Here is a 24,340-nt window from a genome sequence, read left to right as displayed (position 1 = left end):
TCGCAGCTCCATAGCCGAGGCCAGGAAGTGACCCTGGGACCTCCATACTCCCAGGACAAAAGGAGAGGCACGCTCCCGTTTTCCGAATGGAGGCTGACCCCACCCCCAAACGGCCTGCGGCTTCGGGATCTGCGAGAGAACTCGCAGTAGAAGACCGACACATACGCAGTACAGCTCCTGTGCCGACCTTCTAACAATCAGGTTTGCGTACTACTCTGAATCAGGCACAATGTACAGTAAATGCTTTGTCTTCCCTGTAAAATAGAGAATTATGTACAGTACATGTGATTATTTGCTCCATAAACTACACTAAAGTAAATGCAGGCCTGCTCTTACTGTACTTATTACAATGAGGATGCAGGGGACAGATAATAAATAGATACTGTCCGGCTCTTCAGCCAGGAGGATGCAGATCAGTATTCACCAATAATACTGACACACAGGGTAAAGCGCGCCATCTACTGGGTGTTAACTAACACTGACAGGCAGGCTAAAGTGCGCCACCTACTGTGTATTTACTAACACTGACACACACCGGCTAAACTGCGCCACCCAGAGGGAATTTACTTGCCTTCAAAACGGGTTAAAAGCAAGCGCGCCACCAAGAGGGTGTTTACCAAGTCTGTGACACACAGCGCTAGCCAGCGTCACACATCACATGACTGACAGCGGCCGTTAGACTAACCAAAAATGGCGGTTGGCTGTGCCTGGCTGTCGCGAAGCTTCTACGTCACCCTGTGCGCTCCGATGTCTGCTGCACACCTATAGCACCAGCAGGCCTGATTATGGCGATCTGTCATTTCTTCATCCAGGGTCGCTGCAGATTTGGGGAGAAATGCTGGAACGAACACCCGAGAGACGGACATCGCCATGCTCAGGGCCGGTACCAGCAGCAGCAGCTCCCCCCCCCAGGTCAGGAGTCCCATAGCAGGGGCCTAATAGTGACTGCAGGCAGGATGCCCCTGTGCTTAGTGTGAAATACAGCCAACCTTAGTGTAATGTGTTATTCCAGCTGTTCTCAATCTCTGTGCTCAGGACCTCAAACAGTTCATGTTTTCCAGGTCTCCTGTGAATCTTTAAAATGGTAATACACCTGTGCCTATAGCTGGGTGACCTGGACAACGTGAACTGTTTGGGGTTCTGAGCCCCGAGGGGTATATTTACTAAAGTGAGAGTTTTTAGAAGTGATGTTGCCCATAGTAACCAACAACTCAACAGATTTAACCTATTATCTTCTAGAACAGGGGCCAGGGAAGTTTTTTACCTTTTACCCCAAAATATATTTAGATACGCCGACGGTACCCCCTTGACTTGAAAGGAAGGAAATAATATAGTAGTGCCCCCGTATAATGCCCCTGTAGTAGTGCCCCCATGTAATGCCCCTGTAGTGCTGCTTGTACAAAAAAAAAACCCACTTACCTTAATCCCCGCTCCTCCATCTGCTGCCGTCCTGTCCGCCCAGCTGCTCCTCGGAACTATGGGAGAGATCTCATTCGGAAGAGAACTCCAGCCTCCGGCTAATGTGGCGCTGCAGGAAAGCAGCCGGGCGCCCACTGGTAACATCTCAGCGGCTGTCCGGCTTAGAGCCTCCCTGCGGCACAGCTGGGTATCCATATGAATCATTCTATATTCTAGAATGATTCATATGCATGCCCGGCTGTCCATCCATTACCCCCAGGAATTAAATTTTTACCCCATGTGGGGTAATTTACCCCTGTTCCCCGACCACTGTTCTAGAAGGTGCTAGTTAATTAAGTAGAATCTGATTGGTTGCTATGGGCAACATCTCCAAAAACTCTAATGCCGGCCATACACGGTGCGATAGGCACCACGTGACGGGGGGTCCCCACACTTGGGCGGTCGGCCACCCGATTTAACCGATATGCCGGCTCCCACTCCTCTTCCCGCATAGCGCTGCATGGGATTGCACTTCCCATCCCTTGATCAACTGAACCTGCAGTAAGATCAGGGGGTACGATGTACTACCCCACGGGTGCACGCTCTGTCCGACATCAGGTCCATATACGGTGCGATATAGCAGCCAAATTGTACCAATCAGTCGTATTGTCTGCTTTATCGCACAGTGTATGGGGGCCTTAACTGTAGTAAATATACCCCCGCGTTTAAGAACCGCTGGATGATTCCATAGGTGTCCTAGTAAAAGTGGCTGACCTGCGTGTAGTGTAAATGTCAGGTTCCCACTCGCCCTGCTCTATAATCAGTTTATAAATGACTCCTTAGTCCAATGAGGTTTCATGCTTACAAATACCCCCACAAAATTTATTAAAATGTTAATTTCATACATGTTACAAAAGCATACTATTCATTTCTCATTATAAGATGGGTATTGCAGTATAAGATATTAATCAGTGATGGCTATGTTATTGTTATAAAGAGTTTCATTATCAACTGGAATGCTAGCCTTGGGAGTACCACCAACTAATTGCCCCCTCTGCCTTACGGTATACCCTGCCATCCTCTGACCAGACCAGGCAGTGGTACCTGAAGGTGGTCTGTGCACTTACCTTACCTGTGCATCTGAGCACTAGAGGGAGGTACAGGTGCCATGTTGGGGCGATCACCTTGGACACTGAATGGTTAGTGGCAGGGGACCCACAAAACTAAATTCTATATTTATGTGGTCCCCGGTTTGGGACTTTCCTGCGTCTCTATACAGATGTGAGTGCAGATAATATATAATATTTATTTTTTTGCACAATCTTTACCGATGTTTGACCTGTTTTTTTGGTGGAAGGTAAAGGGATTATTTAGCCCCTTCTGTGACAAACCCTTGTCAGTGTTTTATAGGCAGTGGTGATTTAAGATGCGCGATCAGTGCAAACCACTCCGCAGACAGCGATTTGAGAGCCTCCGTCCACGGCATGATGTATGGAGGCAATCTTCATTCACAGCATGAAGTTGCCTGAACAATGGTCATATGGATCGGACAGATGTAAAAACCAAACAATCTAGTCTATTTTTTTCAATGGTTTTCGGACTGTGAACAATTTTAGTCAAGGTCCATAAACTGAACGATAATCCTTCAAACCAGTCGTTTGGTCAGCTGGTATACACGACTATTGCGCAGTGTATGGCCAGCTAATGACCTTTCTGAATTTTGTTGGTGCACTGAAAACTTGAATTCAAAATTCTGACAATAGAATGATATCTGAACTGCAAAGATGTTGCAACACAAGATATCTGTTATTAATGTATATTCAACAAGCCTTTAAATGTGTAATTTTATTATGCATTTGTTTTTTAGCTGGTTCAACAACATGGATTGCACCAGGCCATAAATATGCACAGCCTTCAGGTTCCTCCAAGTCTACAACATGGACCAACAGAGATAACGACAAGGCTTCATTTGGGCACTTTACTGGTGATAGAAACAGGAACCTTAAACAGAGTGCTTCTTCGGGATTCTTTACCACCCAGAACAGTTATTCTGTATTGGCCACCAAGGATCATACTAAAGATCATGCCCAAGATAGTCAAACAGACAGAGACAGAACCCTCTTGTAAGTATTTAAAGCTTTTAATGTAGGTCTCCTAAATTTTGAAGTTTCTATCGAATGAACATGTCCATGGAGTCCAATGTGTGAAACTTTAGCTGAAATAAACTCTTATTTATTTTTGTGAAGATTGTATTGTTTCATGAGTGTTTTGTACCATACTTTCAACTCCAATCTTCAAGTACTCCCAGTAAGTTGTGTATTCAGGATTTCTGTCTGTGGAAACAGGGGATGGGTTTGGTATAAATTATCAAGTTGTTTTGAATGTCGACATGGACGTGATCGTGACAGGTCGACATTGCCAGAATATTGACAGTTGACATTGTGGGGATTTTTTATATGTAAAAATAAGCCTAACCTTAACCGCAGCTCAATTCTAAAAAGCATTGTTGACATTCTGAACATAGACATGACCGACATATACCGGTGGGATAACTAAGCAAAATGGATGAACTCTCTTGTGCATGATAAAAGAAATCCTGAAAACATGACCTGTCAGGGTACATGTTACTTTTAAAAATCACTGGGAGCTTACATTCCTTGCATAGTAGACACTCCCTTTTATTAATTATTATTATTATTTTTTTTTAAAGTAGTTTTACAGAGCATGGAAAGATTGGTGCCTGATTCAGAGATGAGCGTAGATACGGCCGCATCTTTTGCCGCAGTCACTTGTGTTTCTTTATACTAATGCCACGTCCGATTTTTAAACAATTGAGGTGCCCACGATGTCTTAAGAGAGTGAAAGTGCTGGTAGTTCTTATGGCAGCTATTGGGAAACAAGGAAAGAGGGTATGGCCTTAGCTGACATCATTCTTATAAGAGGAAAGTCAGAGCATATCGTCAGACAGAGAATACGCTTCCTACAGGCACGTGGTTAGATGATCAATACAGCGAAAGCCATATGGCGCCTTCTCAACAACTACAGTTCTCAAAGGTGCCAGTAGTACAGCTGTCACCCTATCGTTTACCATCTACCAACATAATGCTTGTTGGCTAGACATTGTAACGTGTCCAAAATAAAATGGTTTAAAATTAAAATTTGATTGCCTTTTTAAAATAATGTCCTACATATAATGCACGGAAAATCAGGGTTATGACCCAGCAGTTGCACAGACTTATAAACCTGACTATCACTAGCGGGTACTCATGTCCTACTGACATAGCTATACCTGTATTACAGAATGTGCAGTGGCAAAGTGTTGGTGCATTAACCAGTCTTCTTGCTCTCCTCATAGAGAAGACCTCTTGCTTGACATGGACATCTGGGAAACTTCTGGACAGTGGCTGTTCTCCGTATATTCTTCCTCAAAGGATAAGTGTAATTTATCAGGTAATTGTCCTGTAATGCAAATGCTTCTTTTGCCATGTACACATATAATGTCAACATGTGCAGTACCTAACCTTTTATATATAATTATCGATGTCTGTCTTCTCTGGCTCCTTAAACAATTGTGTTGGCTACTAGATTTGACTAAATATTGCCCTGTAATCTACATTACTTTAAATATTTCATGCTGTATTTCTGTAATGTCCTGTGTGGTAAAAACAGGCTTGGTGGCCACCTGTTCAGGCCTGGGAATAGGGGACCCTACCCCACAGGATGGATAAGGTGCGGTGAGACTCGGGGCAGACCTGGTAGACTTTTATTTAATAAACCAAATCGCTGACAAAGGCTACTACCAGGGCTACTTCCCCTGGCCAATCTGGTCACACCATGTAGGAGACTTCACTCCAGTCCTGCCAGTTTTTTTCCATAGCTGCATCATTCCTCAGTTGTAGCGAGGCCCCCTGATGTTATTATGACTATTAGCAGTACCCAGCATTCAAGCTTTGGCAATTGTTGTGGCCGCATCCAGAGCAGTTGTCGGTGTCTGCCCCCTTAGATCTCCTGATTCTGCCAGATGTCTCTAATTCAGCATAGAAGCTACTGGCAGTAGTACTCTGAGCCTAGTGATGACCCCTTAAATGCACACTTCCCCAGTTTCAGATATGGGACAGAAACTGTACTAAATGTGTTATATGGGAGTACAAACCCCTTGAATCTAATACACACACTATATAAAGATTAGTGTAAATCTTTCAGTTGCTCCGTCACCAAAAAGTTGTTCTTCATCGTTATTTATTTATGAGGTGACACAAAATCTACAGTATTGGAGAGTCAGCACAATGCATCATCCAGAGACGTAACACTTTATACTTAGAAACTGAACAAGAACATAGAAAGTTGTTGGGGAAGGTGCAGACATGAAGCAGAACTGACCCCGTTTGAGACCAACAAAATGCTTAATACTAGGTCATACTGTATTTGTGTGCATGGAAATGTCATTTCTGTTATTTAGCTCTTTTTCCCATTTACCACGTTCTATCCTTTTTTCCCAGGATTTACAGACATCTCACCTGAAGAGCTGCGTCTGGAGTGTTACGAGTCTCAGAAACAAGGACAAGTTCAAAGCTATGTAAGTTGGCAAAAAAAAAAAAAGTGTATTTGCTTTTCTAAATGCGATGTTAGTTCTATGGAATAATTGACTAACAAAAGAGTGGGGGTCCGGGATGACTGTAATTTTATTTTAATTTGTTTGTCCTTTAGGTAAAAGGGGAGTTCTACCCAGACATATCTGTCTAAAACATTAATACATGAGCCATAACTTATGTCCTACCACTCGTTTTCATAACTGCAGCGAGGCAATCGGAAGGGCTTATCAGTACGGCACAAACCATCTTGCACCGCAAGTGGTGCAGATACCAGCCTTCTGCATGCTTTACATATCCGCTCGCTCTTGCATGTTGCAGTCATATACTAGCCAGACCCCCCCCCCTTGTAGCACAAAGGGCGGAATTCAATTGTTTCCAGCCCCCATCGCACCCAACGGAACTATTCAATTGTTGCTCCTGTCGGGCGCGATCAGCTGCCAGCGCTCCATTTCAGCTCGCAGCCCCAGAGGGGTGCGAGCTGAAATCTTCAAAAAGTGATCTGTTTGGGCGCCCAAATGGCACTTTTTGCGATCGCGCCCAGCACTTCCGTCGGGGTTAGCCGATTTACGCGGCTAAACCCGACCACTTTGGGCGCGATCAGAGTGAAAAGCTGGCACAATTGAATAGCGGCCCACAATCTCCCGTCACTTTAGACAGGAGATCCAGGCCACAAAAACAATTGAATTCCACCCAAAATGTCTCTTCCAGGTTCGAATATTTCCCCAAGTAGCTGTATTTGCTCCTAACTAAATCAGCCCTGATCTGCACATAAACTTATTGTGTATCTTTTGGTTCTTGCTAGTTTTATTTGGAATATAAACCTGATCTTTGGCTGTGATTCACTGCATGTTCTGCTTTCCTTTTGCCAGGTGAATTCAGTACAACAGCTGGTAAGCCAGTGGAAAGGGCGGGTACATGAAATTAAGAACCTGAATCCAGCAACTAAATCTGCACTGGTAAGAAAATACAGCTCCTCTGGTTCCATGTGGGGCCCCTGTTTGTACATACTGCTTTGTATGACCTGTATGTGACTGCCGTGACTCAATCTTTTACATAAAGATCCCCTACAGGAGTGGTGCAAAACACAAGGCCTATTTTCTGTGACCTGCAGGAAGGGAATCCCAGGACAGAATTATTACTGCAATCTTGTATCGGTCTCACATTATACCAGGCCTCACACTATCACTGCGGCTGTGTATATCCCTGAAGGGCCCTTAAGCCCTGATAGGTATAGCATGGCTCCTTAGTGTTTCCTCTCATTATAGTACATCTATGTATTTTTTTATTTCTACGCAAATTATGTTTTAGTGCAGCCCCTGTTATTGACATTACTGTGGTCTTCAGATGAAAAATAATTGTCCAGCCCTTCACTAGGCCTGAGATGCAAGTTACCATATATATATATATATAAGGGCGGGGGGAGAAGATTCATGAATATAGGGCGCTTCTGATCCCCAGAGCTAGGTGTCTGAATCCCTCCCATCTCTAACCATGGACAATGCTTCCATTTTGTATATCTTTTAGTGGTGCTGGTACCATACGGTACATAACAAGGAGATAAGATCACATAATGTAATATCCCAGGCTGGGCTGAACAGCCATGTATATAAATATTGTACTGTTCACTCACAAATACAGGTGATGTGATAGAGATTTCAGGGCGTACCCCTTAGGCCAGGGGTCTTCAACCTTGGCCCTCCAGCTGCTGTCGAACTACACATCCCAGCATGCACTGCCATAGTTTTAGCATGCTGTTATATCAGAAAGGTGGCAGTGCATCCTGGGATGTGTAGTTCCACTGCAGCTGGAGGGCCTAAGTTGAAGACCCCTGCCTTAGGCGAACCGCTTGGTGCCTTTTTATTTGTGTGCCTTAGATATTCTCTCATAGGATCCGGTCAGACAGTCAGGCTTTCATTACGTCATAATGTGTAAGGAGGAATGACACTCACATAAGTCATGATTCAGAGATGTACGTTCATCCGAGGACGAACTCACATCTCCGATGGTTAGGGGCCCGTTCTGCACATGTCCCCCGTTCCGTTTTCCGTAAAGGACGAGGCCAGGGTCAGTGGACGCAGATTCCTGGCCTCTTGCATGACCAGGTACCGGTCAGGCTGCAGGAAGCTTCAGCTCCCACAGCCTGACCCAAGGAGCTGGTGGCAATGGTGATCCCTGCCTGCAACGTCCGTCACAATGCTAGGATCACGAATGCAGCATGGACGTGTCTGACATCTCCTTCTGCATTTGCATATGAGATGGACGGATTTGCACTGCAGCTTGTGTGCGGCTCTGCTAATCCGTCCATTACTGAATCAGGCCCTTAGTGTATTACCGTAAATGAGTATTTACTTTCCGTAGACACAAGCATGGTGTACACCAACATAAAATCCAGAAATGGATTTATCCTTATCAGAAGGTAGCTAAGTATGTGATGGAAACGTGGTAAACACGTCGCTGGAACCACCAGGGATAGAATTATGTATTTCCAGTAGAATAACCTCCTAGGAATATAATATGGCCACTAACACGTTTCCAGCTTACTTAGCTCTTTGCCGAGGCCGCCAGATGGATATTTTTATTTCTTGGGAGGTTATTCCTGGACATGGCTGCAATGTAACTACAATGTCCTATAGCTCTGTCACAGTATATTTGTGTATGTTATTATTAGCACTATTACTTATGGTAAATAGAATCTTAGATTTGGGCTTTTAATTTGGGTTTTACGCTCGGATACAATTTGAGCTTGTGGTGTTCTTGGTGCTTTATTACAAATAAATCCGCTTGTTAAGTGAATTGTAACTTTGTATTGCTTAACGTATATTATGATCTGTTCTTGTGTTCCTCAGCTTAATGAACTGAATAAGCCGTCTACTGACCCAACACCGACATTTGGAGGACTGCAAAATTCTGTCTTTGGGTCTCCCAGTAAGTTCTCACAGCTGTCATACAATGTGTACAACCCATTGTCCTTTTTTTGGTTATAATAGAATTTTTTTAGAACTGGTTGGCTCCCTTCAAACATTTATTTGCTACAGATGTGTTCGTTTTCCACGCAGTATATTTTTCTTGGGAGTATTTATGTGGAGTAATTGGAAATCTACAGAGATTCTGCAGACTTGCTCTAGTGAGCGTATCTTTATAATGGGGCTGCTCACATTTGGGGCAATGCTGAGTTGCAGACTGATCTTGCTGGTTTATGCATTAAGTTGGCGTGGTCATCTTCTGTGACTGACGGGGCGTAACAAGGTGGTAACTACGCGGACGCGTACAGTGTATCCTCTAAGTATTTACAGCACTTCACTTTTTCCACATTTTGTTATGTTAGAGCCTTATTCCAAAATGGAATAAATTCATTTTTGTCCTTTAAATGTCGTCATTATGGGGTATTGTGTGTACAATTTTAAAGTTTTTTTTTTAGATTTTTGCAAATTTAATAAAATAAAATAAAAAAACCTAAGAAATCACATGTACATAAGTATTCACAGCTTTTGCCATGAAGCCTAAAATTGAGCTCAGGTGCATCCTGTTTCCACTGATCATCCTTGAGATGTTCCTACAGCTTATTTGTAGTCTACCTGTGGCAAATTCAGTTGTTTGGACATGAGTATAGACAAACACCTGTCTATATAAGGTCCCACACTTGACAGTGCATGTCAGAACACAAACCAAGCATGAGGTCCAAGGAATTGTCTGTAGACCTCCGAGACAGGATTGTCTCGAGGCACGAATCTGGGGAAGGGTACAGAAAAATATCTACTGCTTTGAAGGTCCCAATGAGCACAGTGGCCTCCATCATTTGTAAATGGAAGAAGTTCGGAACCACCAGGACTCTTGTAGAGTTGGCCGGCCGTCTAAACTGAGCGATCGTGGGAGAAGGGCCCTAGTCAGGGAGGTGACCAAGAACCCGATGGTCACTCTGTCAGAGCTACAGCATCCCTCTGTGGAGAGAGGAGAACCTTCCAGAAGGACAACCATCTCTGCAGCAATCCACCAATCAGGCCTGTATGGTAGAGTCGCCAGATGGAAGCCACTCCTTAGTAAAAAGTACATGGCAGCCCGCCTGGAGTTTACCAAAATGCACCTGAAGGACTCTCTGACCATGAGAAACAAAAGATTGAACTCTTTGGTGTGAATGCCAGGCGTTATGTTTGGAGGAAACCAGGCACTGCTCATCACCAGGCCAATACCATCCCTACAGTGAAGCATTGTGTTGGCAGCATCATGATGTGGGGATGTTTTTCAGTGGCAGGAACTAGGAGACTAGTCAGGATAGAGGGAAAGATGAATGCAAAAATGTACAGAGACATCCCGGATAAAAACCATCTCCAGAGCGCTCTTGACCTCAGACTGGGGCGACTGTTCATCTTTCAGTAGGACAACGTCTGTAAGCAAACAGCCAATATATCAAAGGAGTGGCTTCAGGGCAACTCTGTGAATGTCCTTGAGTGGCCCAGCCAGAGCCCAGCCTTGAATCCAAATGAACATCTCTGGAGAGATCTGTAAATGGCTGTGCACCGACTCTTCCCATCCAACCTGATGGAGCTTGAGAGGTGCTGCAAAGAGGAATGGGCGAAACTGCCAAAAGATAGGTGTGCCAAGCTTGTGGTATCGTATTCAAAAAGACTTGAGGCTGTAATTGCTGCCAAATTGATTTAACTGCCTGTGCTCAACCATGGATATCTCTAAAACCTGTACTGTTGGGGAGCCTTGAGGATCACGTTTGGGAACCTCTGCTGTAAGCAACAAGATATTTTTAGTGCCCTGGGCGAATGAGACCCCCATCCCCTGTCTTGATGGGGCCTCAAAGTGCTGCACTAATCATGAACCACCTCCTACACTAGAACATGTCCATCCCCTGCATTGTGGCTTCTTATTGATCTCTGTACGGTACTTAACCCAACATACTTTTGCCCTTCAAACACAGTGGAAATGCAGCACACAACACTGTTGTGTATGCGGCTCCCCCTTCCCATGCAAGTGAATAGTCCAAGCTTCTTTCCCCCCAACCAACCTGACATTGATTCATCATCGCCCACGTTTACCAGTTTGTGTTTAATAGAATTAATAAATTAATGGTATTCCTGATTAACAAATACACCTTTTTCTCTTTCCTCCAATGGTGGACACTGGAGAATCTGGGGTATAACTGTTGGCACGAGTAGACAGGGTACTTATAAAAACAAACCTGTGTGCGCCTACTCATCTATATCCCCCAATTTGTCAACCATGTTGTTTTTTTCAAGTGTCCACAGGAGCCGGGTGCTTTGTTTTATATCTTCTGCTAAGACAGCTTTACATTACATTTATTTTTACTTTATTTTATTTATGTCTTCAGACAACAAGACTGGAGGGGACTGCAGAGAACTGTTACAGTGCTCTGAGACAGCAGTCCGTTCTCCCTCTGGAGGGGCCTGACAACTGTCTTCGCAGACAGCTGCTTGGGTCCCCACAGGAACTTCTAGCCATTGGGCTTTAGTTCTATAGCCCAGCGCCAGAGCAGAAGGCTCAGCAGGTAAGAAACTCCCCGCTTTCAGTGGCTTTTGCTCTAGTACATGAGGAAGGCTCAGCAGGTAAGAAACTCCCCGCTTTCAGTGGCTTTTGCTCTAGTACATGAGGAAGGCTCAGCAGGTAAGAAACTCCCTGCTTCCAGTGTTTTTTGCCCTGGTACATGAGGCTATCACTTAAGAGCGGTTGGGAGGTTCATTGGTTCCTCAGTTTACAGTTAACCCGCATTGGTAACAGGAAAGCCCCCGGTCTGCAGAAACCAGGAGGAGGAATTTTCCTGTTAGCCCCTTCCCACTCCTTGGCTCGTTCCCTCCACAGAAAGCCTGCCAAAGTTTTTACCTTGGAGCTCCAGGGGCCATTTTAGCAGCAATCCCAAGATGCCACAGCTTTTTTTTTTTTTTTTTTTTTTTCAGCTTATTCTGCTAAAAATCCTCCTTTTTAAATCTTAGTATACTGTGTAGTTGTTACTTTACGTACTAACCCTGTGTTGGGTGCTTTTTTTATTTCTACTTTCTACCCTATGGGGTTTGGACTGCATGTATTTACATTTAGTTTTAATGCCACATATATTTTTTTCTGGTTGTGAAATTTATTATTCTATTTGCACTTGCCCAGGGTGACCTAGCTCTAGACTGTCTGGAGTACAGGTATAGAGATGTGTCCTGCTGGGACCGGGCATGGAAAACCGTTTTTCAAATTCGGTGTAAGGCCATATCCTGGCTTAAATTACTCTTGCAGTCCGCTGGGTCGGGTCTGTATTAATGGCTATGTCTCCTCTCCTTTTAAACTTGCAGCCAAGTTATCTGGGCATTTGGATCACAACCTCTGTCTGATTTCCTTCCATTTGATGTATAGCCATAAATAGTCTTAAATCCTGGTATAAGCTTCATCTCGGATACTGATCGTGTTAATTAAGATTTCAGTTCTCCCTAAATTCTAATGTTTTCCAGCAGGCCCCTGTTTATATTTCCACACAACTTTTCCGTCTTATTCATAGTAATCTTTCTTTCTTGGTTTGGTGGATAGATGGCCTTGGATTAAGCTTCAAACCCTCTGCAGACTGAGATCTCTTACATGGACTTGTTCTCCCTAACCTAAGGTTATATTATTTAGCCTCTCAGTTGGTACATTGGTATTGGATCTGCATATGCAACTGGTGTAATATTACCCTAGTTGGAATTCTCTGCTGCAGCTCCTGCTTGATGGTGTCAGCAGCAGGGGAAAGACTCCATTGGTTACATAGGCACTTACAATTTGGTTGCCTTATGGAATTCAGACTCCCTTATATAACTTCTTTCTTTAGATAGTTCGACCCTCTGGTCTAGGTCGGGTGTGGTTATACTTGGGCATCTATATAGGTACAGGAACTTAGGGCGGTATTCAATTAGTTTCGCGTCCACGGAAATGTTTTGCATGCCGGACTTTCCGCCGACATTGCGTGTTTTGGAGGGGAAAACTTATCGTGCGCGTCCCCGCTATTCGCCCTTTTTGATTCCAAAACACTCGAAAACGGGAAGCCGTAAAGTCAGAACAGGCGGAAAGTGCTGTCAGAATTGGGGGAATGAGTCTGTACCCAAAAAAAAGATGTACTAACGTAGGGAATCAATGTAGATGTGCCTAAGAAAACTTTTTGGGGTACTTAAGTTGTTTCAATAGCTTCTAATTAGCGTCTTTGCATAAGTAGTGAAGAATGGCATTATGCTGTGTTGTGTGGTTTTTTTTTGGGGGGGGGGGGAGTTTGAGAGAGAGAATAAGTAGTCCTGTCAAATTTGGGGTACTTGAAAATGGATGCTGCCATATTTTAATGTCTCTAAAGTGTAGTTTGAAAAAAAGTTAAATTCCTCCTGCATACAAGCACCTGTAATCCCAAAAACACTTGGCCCCTTCTTAGAGCACCCCCAGAACCTTATTTCGCTAGTTTTTGAAGTTGACCCCCACTTTGTGCTTTTTTTGCCCCCCCCAAAATGAAAGTACTTTTTTGGGGTGTTCCTGGATTTTTTTTTTTTTTTTTTACACAGTTGTCCTTTTGGGGGGGGGGGGGGCTGTCCCAAGGCTTCTGAGTGGTTTCCCCACCTTTGCACCCCAAAATAAAAATGTTGCACTTTTTTCTTCTGCTTTTCTGAGGCGAATCTTTTTTGCCTATTACATTACATTGAGTTTCCACGTACGTGAAACCCGGCTGGAATTGAGTATGGAGATAAGTTTCCGCCACGCGAAAAGCCGAGATCGGCGATACTTTTCCACGGATCTTGGCTTTTCGCGTCTAATTAAATACGGCCCTTACTCTTTTGAGAATATTAGGGAAGAGTTTGAGGCACCACATTCCATGTTTTTTGGTTATCTTCAACTCCAACATGCCCTTTCTCATCCCCCTGCCATTGCTCCTAACCCCATTAAGATTTTGTTGAGGGTGACTGGGGAGAAAAAGTTGATCTCTAAGGGTCTATTCCTATCTCCTTACTGAGGGCTCTGATATTACCCTTGAGCTTCTTAGAACTAATTGGGAGGTGGACCTTGGTCGCCCCCCCCCCCCCCCTTAACTGACCCTTCTACAGCACGATTACAACAAATTCAACTTTTTCTCCTTCATGGGGTGGGATGCAGTCAGGAAGCCGACTGTCGAAATGCCGACCGCCGGCTTCCCTACTGTGTAATCCCGACAGGGGATTAATGACAGGTATCTAAATACCGACGCCTATCATCCCTACCCCGGGAGCCTGGCATACCGAACAAAGGTAAGCCGGGCGGCAGGTTCGGACGGCCGCGGGGGGTGGGGTTGGGGGGGGGGGGTTAGGCTGCGGGGGAGGGGTTAGGTTTAGGCACTTACAGGGGGGGACTAGGGTTAGGCACTGGGGGGGGGGGTGGAGGGAGAGGGTTAGGATTAGTGAATTTACTTACCCTGTCAGGATCTTCACTGCCGGTCTTCTGATGTCGGGATTTGATCTGCCAGGTATTGGTCCGGCGGTCATTCATACTGATCCCCATGGGGTCTACCTCACCCCTCCCTGGTGCTGAGTATGTTCAGACCTGGGACATTATCAATTTGCCCTAAGTGTTCTTCTCCACAAGGTTCCTTTTGGAATCTTTTTGTGGGTCTGTCCTGCAGCGAGTTAATTTTGGGTGCAGGTTACAAGCTGTATTACCAAGACGGAGGGCTAGACTCCCCTTACTATCTTCTAAGCTCTGTATTTCTCCTTCATCCACTAGGGGACACTGGAGCTCAAGACAGTGGGGTATAGACGGTGGTAGAGTAGAGCCTGGCACTTTAAATAATTAAGAAGTGTGACTGGCTCCTCCCCCTCTATGCCCCATCAGCCCCAGTTTAGAAATTGTGCCCGAGAGAGTCGGTAGCACTGTGGGCTGTCTCCAGCCCTTTAGTATTTTGTTTATTTTAAATTTATATTTACACGTGAGGACAGGCAGACTGCTTACTGTGGCAGTCTGCCTGCTACGTGGGAGCCGCCGGGAGGGCACCACACGGCTACTGCAGCCTGTGTCCGGTGACCCTGAGGGGGGACCTTAAACAGAGTCATCGGACTCCATGAGGACCCGCCACAACTGAAACCGGTTCGTGTCCGGGTTTCCTCATTTGCCCCCCCAGCCCAGCAACCCGGCCGCAGCAGTTCGTAAGTATATCCCACCACTCCTGACTAGCTTGAGTGGTGGGCCAAAACGCTGGGCTCAGGGACAGCGTGTGCTGCGCGGCTGTTATACAGCCTCCTTCCCCCTGCCAGTAAACCTGGCAGTGTCGGAGCTGCTGATGAGACCCGCCGCTGCAGTCAGCGTCCGGGTCTCGGCTTATCCCTAGCCACTGTTCCCCCTCCTATTTCATGAGGGGATGGATACCGCGTGGGCCCCTCTACAGTGCGTGTTATACAGAGGGCAGCGTTGGTGATAGCGTGATGCTGCCGTGGCTGTCACTGAGAACCCCCTGCTCCTCCCTCCTCTATGCAGGGAGGGAGAATGCCACGTCCCGCTACTACCATAAGCCCCGCTATTTTATAAGTACATAACGGGGCTGGGGCGGGGCACAAGAAGCCGCTCAGCGCGGCTGCTCGTTGCCGCACTGGTGCTTGTATGAGTGAAGCACCAGCGCCGGCTTATGCATAGAGCTGCATGAGAGTGCGGCTGTTATTCACAGCGCTGTCGGCTGTGGGTTGCTGCGCCGGTGCGTGTATGAAGGAAGCCCCTCAGGCGTCCTCCCTGGCAGTTTCCCCGTCCTAATTAATGAGGGATGGAAATGCATGTTTAGCTTGAGGCTATCTCCCCACCCCGCCCTACTGCACAGCAGTGGCGCGTCGGGGGTCATGTCAGGCAGCACCTACATCGCGCTAGGAGAGTCCCCGTCCCCTTTAAGCATGTGTGGGGGTGATTTTCACAGTGTGCCCCCCCCCCCCAGAGGTTTACCACCACTAATGTGGCGATGGGGCGGAGCTTAACGGCGGGCCCGGGCAATTTTCCCTCGGTGGCCTCCTGCTGTCTTTGCAGTAAGCTTGGGGGCTCTTTCCAGCATAATCCCTCACGGAATCGGGCGGAGTTCCTCACCATAGTGCCCAGTCCGCAGGCGTGCGGGTGCGCGCTCAGGCACATTAGCCGGAATTTCCCAGCTGTGTAGTCGGGAAGGATGTTGGCTGTAACGGATCCTCCTTAGTCCCCAGCGGACCTGTTGCGCTCTGCTTGTGAGCGCTGAGCTTTCGTTAGGCGGGGCAAGTTAGCATTATGTGTGTCTGGTGTTCTGTCTCCTACATTAAGTAATACAGTACACAGCTTAGCACAAGGTTGACAGATAATGCACATCCACTATTGGAGTCAGCGGGCAGTGTAGGGCTCGCTGACTTCCCTCTAGCTGATGACTACTTCCTAAATGGAATGAGAGAGATCCCTTCCATTTCTGTATGATGACGTCATCAGCCAGTGTCCAACGTCATTCCCTACCATTGAATGGGCAATATAATCTTGTGGCGAGTCACCGTGCCTGAAGCGTGGCGTGCGGAGCGAGCCCGCAAGGGGCCGTCTTTTTATTTCCTGGAAAGTGTGGGCAGAAACCTCCACTTCCGCCCTCACTCACGTCACTTCCAGGTACGGCAACGGAAGGGGTTTTATACTCTTCCATAACTTAATGCCTCCAGCGTTGAAAGGAGGTTAGCTGGGTTAGGGTTACGTCTCTTCCATAGCATAATAGTGACCTGCTGTACAGAGCTGGTCGCTCTGGCCTGCACTGGTTTTGTTTTTAGTGCAGTTGTGCCAATAATCCATATCTCAAAATAAATATCCAGATACGGAGTTAACTTCCAATAATTTCAATTTACCTTGGGAGTAAATTGCATTGGGAGTACGCATATCTATGTGTAGGTAATTATATCTTATGTGCTCGCTTCGGCAGCACATACAATAATTGTGACGGTACTCCCGGATCTACCCTATTCGGGAATGAGAGCTCCCCAAATGTGCTGGCCATCCCTGTTGCCCAGAATTAAATGCTGGGACACCCACATCTCTAGCGTTGTGCTAACTGACTTCTCCTATAACCAGAGTGGGTTGGGGTCTTGCGCTGCAGCGTTACCCACTGCACAGTTTTCTAGTTTAATATGAGGGCTCTGTCAGTAAACAGGTAGCCTACGGACTCACCATGAACAAGCCCATTTTCTTATCTCTGAAGAACAGAGTGCTGTGCAGTGCGCCCCACTTGCACATTTATTTCACTGAAGCACAGCTCCCTAAGCTGATATTTTCTGAAGGGGCTGGGGGTGTTTTTTCCCAAGGAGAGTACTCGCAACAGTCCGCCATTTTCTACTACTAAGCTATATACATAGCTCACTTTAAGGGTTAGTACAAATTAGTGTGTGGATTAGGTTACACACTTCTGCATTACATATGTATGTGTGTATGTCGGGGTCAGACCTGGTTAATCCTCGGAGGGGAAGCCACCTGGTATTCCAGGAGCTGTAGGCTATGCATAAGATTATATATATAGATATAGATATATAGATATAGATATATCGTGTGCAAGCTTCGGCAGCATGTAAACTAATTTGTAAGCTGGGTTTTATGTCCAGAGTACAATAGATTAGGTGGCTCTATGGAATAGTCATATTCTGCAGCTTACATTGTGACAGACACAATTCCCCAACACCACTACAAGTACCACATACATGTGGTGGTCTTGTATGTCCACACATGTATATAAAGTTGTACATGGGTACATAGGTGCTCCCGGGGCACTCATGTCTAGGTCCAGCTCAGGCTGTTCATGACTCTTAGGTCTGGGCTATCGCCTAGCATCCTTGGATGCTAGTGTAGTTCTGTCCCCATCCGTTAATACTTGGCACATAAGCCGCTGTATCTAGCGCTCTGCAATATTGCAGCGCCTCTCTGCAAGGGGCCTATTATTATTTAAAACTGCAGTAAATATCTCTAGTGGCGCACTTGGTCTGCGCCTGGTACTTCTACATAGTTGCATAAGAAGTCAATCTCTGAGAAGAGTCAGTATGTCTTATATGTCTGTATGTAAGGCTGTGTATCCCACTCTTCATATGCAAATTTATAATATTTGGGAAAACCTGCTTACAGCCCTAATTGGGGTTATGAATAAAAGTATATCCCTTCCTTCTTTAATTGGGATAACTAACATTCTATATTTGTGTATCTTCTCAGTGTATATACAGTATATTCAGGTACTCCATAATATTGACTTGTCGCAGTCTAAATATCCACCAAGAGGGTCCTACTCAGCAATATAAGTATTGTATTTTATATTGGTATGTGACCACTTTCAATGTCAAGGGTCACTTGTGGGGATCCATGGAAATTCTATGTATACATGCAGAGGGTCTTAGTTAATATCTTACGCTATCTGGTGATTCTGCCTCTTTGGCTATATGCACTTCCCCATTATAAGTGTTAGTGTAATGATACTTACACTAGCAGAGTGTTTGGGGTATATGTGCATTCTCTATATGAATACACATCTCTACTGGAACACTGTCAGATAAAGTCATTGAATGTAGTCCTGTTGTATGACCTACATGTCTCCACTAACAATTCTGCTAGTTTCTACAGTATTTTCTACGACAATATCTCCAGACTGAAGTCCAAGCTATAGAGCATTGGGTCTTTGACCACCGATGTTACTCTTTATACCGGATGGGTTGTTGTGACATTCTACGTAGCATCCAGAGGGCTTCTGGTCATTCACAGGTGAGCAGGCTCACCCCCTAATCCTCCGGAAGAGGCTCCTGATACTGCAACCTGACATTACACATCAGTTATCCTCCCTTCTGCACCCTAGCTGCTGTCCTGGCAGACATTCGCCCCCTTATGGTACCTGTTCACGTTAGTTGGCTCTACACCTTAGAGCCTTCCTGGTGTGTGGGTCCACCAGCATAGAGATTAGTGATATGCTATTTTCTGGGTTGCGGTGCATTTTCAGGCTAGTGCACAGGTTTACATTACGTACGTCAGTCACCGGTCCTGTTCCTATAACAGAAATATTATACACAAGAGGCCTTGTTTGTTTTTTTCTGTTCAGTATCTGTTGATACTTTTATTACACTGACAGGTACTTTCATGTTGACCTAGGGCTCTAGCCTCACTATATAGGATGCTTCCCTATTTGGTGTCTCGCTTTCCCGGGGTGGCTGTTGCATCCATGATTTTCAGCAGCTAAGGTATCCCAGTTGTTTTAATACTATTACGGGCCAGAAGCTGCTACTGTCTACACGCTTCCATTACGTTGGAAGTCGTCCATTTGTGGTTTTCTCTTCCGCTGTTGGCGGAGGTTGATTGTTTTGTTTTTTGTTTGTTTTTTCCAGGTGAAGGGGAAGCTGGTTTTCGCCTGAATACATGGAAGGGTTCCAGTTGCGGTTTTATCCCTCTGTTCCAGACTGGGTTGTCCTGTTGTCTGACCCTCTGTAAAGAATTGTTGTCTCAATCTTCTCTATGTCATCCCTGCCACTTGCCAGTGGAATCTCCACTTGTTGGTGACTTCTACGTTTTAGCCCTTCCGCTGGTTGAAATCCACCTAATTAGTTAGACCTCAGGACTGGTCCTGGACGACAGTTCGATATATGCCTCTGGCCTTCAGATATACTCTTTGTTAAAGAAGTTTGTGGACGGGATCTGCATCAGTTATCTGTATAATTCTACATATATCGATATAATTTATGTTCAGCAGTGCTGGTATTCTACAGTCTGCGACTGTTGCACCTTCCTGTTTTAAACTCTACTACAGTTTTGTGGAGTTTTATTCTTGGATTACCGCCCCTTTTTCCTATGGACTCATGTTGGGACTCACTGCTCCCAAGGGTCTGGGTCGGTTTGTTTTCAGCTGTGATTACGGTGTTCTGACGATTCTAATCTTTGTTGTCCACTAGATACAGCTTTTGCCTTTCAATTGGGCCTAAGGTTCTTGGCGGTCCCTGTTACGGTTGGCCGCGGGTTACGGCAAGTTCTCAGCACTTCCCACCCAGGAGGTTGGCTTTGGGACGTCCCCACTGTCTTGAGCTCCAGTGTCCCCTAGTGGATGAAGGAGAAAACAGGATTTTGGTACTTACCGATAAATCCCTTTCTCCGATTCCACAGGGGACACTGGACGCCCGCCCAGTGCTGTGTTCCTGCCGTTTTGTTGGCTCATTATATGGTTGTGTGACTGCATGTGTTCCCTGCAGTGGGTTCTTCTATTCTCCTTCAGCCGGTTTTGTCCGTTCTGTGGTCTTCTCCTTCTCCTCTTTTTCCTGTTGTCCTCCGTCTCCTCTCGGGCTCAGTTTCTTAAACTGGGGCTGATGGGGTATCGAGGGGGAGGAGCCAGTCACACTTCTTAATTATTTAAAGTGCCAGGCTCTACTCTACCACCATCTATACCCCACTGTCTTGAGCTCCAGTGTCCCCTGTGGAATCGGAGAAAGGGATTTATCGGTAAGTACCAAAATCCTGTTTTTTGGGTTGTCTCCTAAGGGTATGGTCCCCTGACTGTCTAGCCAATATATCCTTAACACCTTTTACATTGGCCAAAGTAGTTGTTACTCGTACATGGATGGCCTCTAAGAGCCCCAACTTTAGTGAGTGGTGTCGGCTGATGAATTAAGTTGTTGCTCATGAAAGCTTTTTGTACACAAAGCATAATTGCCTACTCAAGTATGGTTGCACCTGGAGCACTTAGAACGCTTCTCCTTATGGAACGGAGAGTGAGACCTTTCCTACAACGGGGTTGGTATCCAACAAGGCAGGCGCCTGACACGTCAGCCCATGCATAGGTTTGCTTTGTTTTCTCTTGTTGATCTTGTAACAAGTGGACTGACCCGTCCTATCGTTTATATTTTTTTGTTAGTGTTACTTTCTCTTGTACTTTTTATCATCACTTTTCAATATCTGCTTGTCACTCTAATATGTACTGATCTTCCTCTGGATCAGTCTGTATGGTTTTTTTTTTATTTGTTTATCCCCTATGGCAAGAGCTACGGCTGTCTTCTTTTTCTTTTTTTTTTGTATTGTCTGTCTGTGTGTGGGGGGGGTGAGGCAATTTGAATTATATATTTGTATTTTCTTTCTGAAAAATGTAACAAATTTGCTTGATTTTGAGGTGCGGTCGCTGCACTCAGTAGCTACAGAGTGGTCGGAATCCCAGTATGGAACAAAAGACTACTTCCTCGAACGGTGTCTCAAATGTGACAAACTTGTGTACACAAACTTGTGTACCAATGCGTTTCATCTCATGGAGAACTCCTCAGGGAAAAAATGTGCTAAATGGAAAAACTATTTTTCAACATTGACTTTTTTGGTTTTTTTTTTTTTTTTTTTTTATTTGTTTATCCCCTATGGCAAGAGCTACGGCTGTCTTCTTTTTCTTTTTTTTTTTTTATGTATTGTCTGTCTGTGTGTGGGGGGGGTGAGGCAATTTGAATTATATATTTGTATTTTCTTTCTGAAAAATGTAACAAATTTGCTTGATTTTAAAAAGCAAACAAAAAACTTGTACCTACAGTAAGTGAAGCTGCAGTTAACCCAGGCTTAATTTCAGCCAGAGCATCTGCTGCTGCAGGCACAGCCAGATATGCTCTTTGGTTATGTTACTGGCAGGCAGATACAGGGCAAAATTTACTAAGCTGCGGGTTCTAAACCCTGGGGGTTTGGTGGTGGTTTCGCGACTGTTTCTAAATGACAGCCCTGATCTCTAATATTCTAAAATTTGTTTTGCAGCGGTTTTGGCCTTAGTAAATCTGTGGATAGCAAAACTGCTGCCAAACCGCCAGGGTTTAGAACCCACCACTTAGTAAATTTAGCTCACAGAATCTAAAAATCCACTGGGGTCTCTTCCTTTTGATGGGGTTCTCTTTGGCCCTGAATTAGAACACAATTATTGCTTCTGCAGTTGTCACAAAGACCTCTTTCCTGTGGTTTTTTTAAACTAGTTGAAACTGCATAATTGTATATGAAGTATTTATGTTCTAGATTGTCCTACTGAAGGGTAGCTAACACTAGCTAGATAAAGTGCTGATATAAAGGTAACAGAAAACCGCAGTATAGAGGCGCTAACGGTCGCTGCACTCAGTAGCTACAGAGTGGTCGGAATCCCAGTATGGAACAAAAGACTACTTCCTCGAACGGTGTCTCAAATGTGACAAACTTGTGTACACAAACTTGTGTACCAATGCGTTTCATCTCATGGAGAACTCCTCAGGGAAAAAATGTGCTAAATGGAAAAACTATTTTGCAACATTGACTTTCCACGGTCCAGGTACTTGAAACGATACACAATCACAATTCATACCTTATTTATTGTATTCAGTTTGGTGTAATACGTTCAATTGAATGGGTATGCAGTCGGGAAGCCGGCGGACCTAATCCCGACATCCGGCTTCCCGACTGCTTAATCCTGGCGAGGGTTAAACGACAGGCGTCTAAATCTAGACGTCTGTCATTTTACCGACGCCGGGAGACCGGCGTCCGGCATCCCGATCGAAGGGACGCAGAGCACTGATAGTCACGGGGGGAAGGGGGGTTAGCGTTAGGCACCCCCGGGGGGGACTTGGGTTTAGACGGCGGGGAAGGGGGGTTAGATTTAGGCACTTAGAGGGGGGGATTAGCGTTAGGCGCTGGGGGGGGGGTAGGTTAGGGTTAGGGGGTAGAATTAGGTTAGACAATACTTACCTTGGACGATCGGTATTTCCTCTTCTGCCAGGATGCCGCTGTCGGGATTCCAACCGCTGGTCATGGGTCCGGCGGTAAATCATACCGATTCCAATTGAATGTTACTTTGTCTCCCATATGCTCCCAAAGTCTATTACATTTATCACTATCCATCTGTAGACAACCACTTTCCAGCAACTCAACTTTTTTTCATTTATAGCATCTGCTACTCATTCATAGTAGTCTTTGCCCTGGTGGAGGTGACAGTCTGTATTTCCTATTGCACACACACCCATCAGTGCTAATTTTGTCTGAAGCCATTTAGCCCAACTATGTTCTTACAGTGTCTCATATTCTAGGACTTTATGTTCCCTGTATAGAATTTACTGTATCTAAGTGCATCTAATAACAGAGGGGAAGAGTCTAATGTGCCAGACATACACAGATTACTGCTGGCAAATCTAGCACAAGCTATGTAGTCAGTCTTTGGTTTCCTTGGAAGACCTTCTGTTTGGCGTTACAAACAGTACTTTGGTAAAACTATAAAAACTGATATTTTAAAATGTATGAATAAATATTATACTCAAACTATAGAATTGGTTTATGTGTAATGGTGGTGCTTCTTTTCCTGCAGCCCTTCCTACCAGCAGTGCAGTACCATCAGTTTCTACCTTCAGCTTCAAACCAGACGCCACGAACACTGGACCGAATGCAGACTCCAGCTCTACTTTTTCCAACGCCGCAGCCTTCGGTAGTAAACCAGCGGTTGGTTTTGGCAACGCTATGAGTGCTGCTTCCTTTTCTTTTGCTGCATCGACTCATTCAGGTGTTGGAGCATCGTCTTTCCCAGGGTTTGGTTCAGCCCCCGCTGCTCCTGGTTTGCCATCTGGCTTTGGGGGAATGCCAGGTTCTACAGACACAACAGTAACGACTGGATTTGGGAGTAGTGCAAGTGCTGCATCAGCTTTTGGAGGTGCCACAAATTCTTCTGCCTTTGGAGGTTTTGCTGATACTTCAAGGACATCTACCTTTGGGGCACAGACCACAGCAGTTTCTGATCTTTTTAAGGCTGGGGCTGTGAGTTCAGCTCACACTGCTCCATTGTTTGGACAAGCGTCAGCAGTTTCAGTAAGCGGCACTGCAGTCAGCACCTCTCCACCAGACATGATCTCTACCAATACTTCATTTACACTTCAGGCCGACCTCTCTCCCGAAGACCTCCTGCAATTTACAGCAAAGCAATTTACCCTGGGAAAGATCCCTTTGCTACCGCCACCAGCAGATCTTTTAAATGTGTAATAACCAATTATACAATAATGAGTTTACATTGCCTGAGTTTTTTGCATTTCTTTGTATATTGATGTAAATTGATTGTAGAAGAATATTTCCATCACTGTCAGTGTTGCTAACAATTTTATATTTGTGAATTAGGCCTTCATCAAAATAAACATTAACACTTTTACACAGCAGATTTACTGATTCCAAGGCAAACAAGGAGTTCATAGAAAGGGAAGCGCCAGAGAGAGCTTACAGATTAGCAATCAGTTTATTACCCATGCTGCACAGCCTTCCAGTCCCCCCCCCCCCCCACTCACGCTACGTGGCCTTCCAGTCCCCCCCCCCCACTCAAGCTACGCGGCCTTCCAGTCCCCCCCCCCCCCCACTCACGCTACGCGGCCTTCCAGTCGTCATCGTCCCCCACTCACGCTACGCGGTCTTCC

At 45.4% G+C, this 24,340-nt stretch overlaps 1 protein-coding gene across 1 annotated transcript; it reads left to right on the top strand.

The window, feature by feature from the left end:
* Positions 1–608: 608 nt before the first annotated feature.
* NUP42 (nucleoporin 42) lies at positions 609–24,081 on the top strand. Its single transcript, XM_088457393.1, has 7 exons — positions 609–912; positions 3,266–3,521; positions 4,754–4,848; positions 5,898–5,974; positions 6,860–6,946; positions 8,837–8,915; positions 23,254–24,081. Exons 1-7 carry the CDS (start codon positions 786–788, stop codon positions 23,916–23,918), a joined length of 1,386 nt encoding a protein of 461 aa, XP_088313519.1. The 5' UTR covers positions 609–785; the 3' UTR covers positions 23,919–24,081.
* Positions 24,082–24,340: the final 259 nt, after the last annotated feature.

This window comes from Taudactylus pleione, unplaced genomic scaffold (assembly GCF_031769625.1).
Source record: "Taudactylus pleione unplaced genomic scaffold, aTauple2 ptg000758l, whole genome shotgun sequence".
Taxonomy (NCBI): domain Eukaryota; kingdom Metazoa; phylum Chordata; class Amphibia; order Anura; family Myobatrachidae; genus Taudactylus; species Taudactylus pleione.
This window is presented reverse-complemented; position numbering and strand designations above follow the sequence as displayed.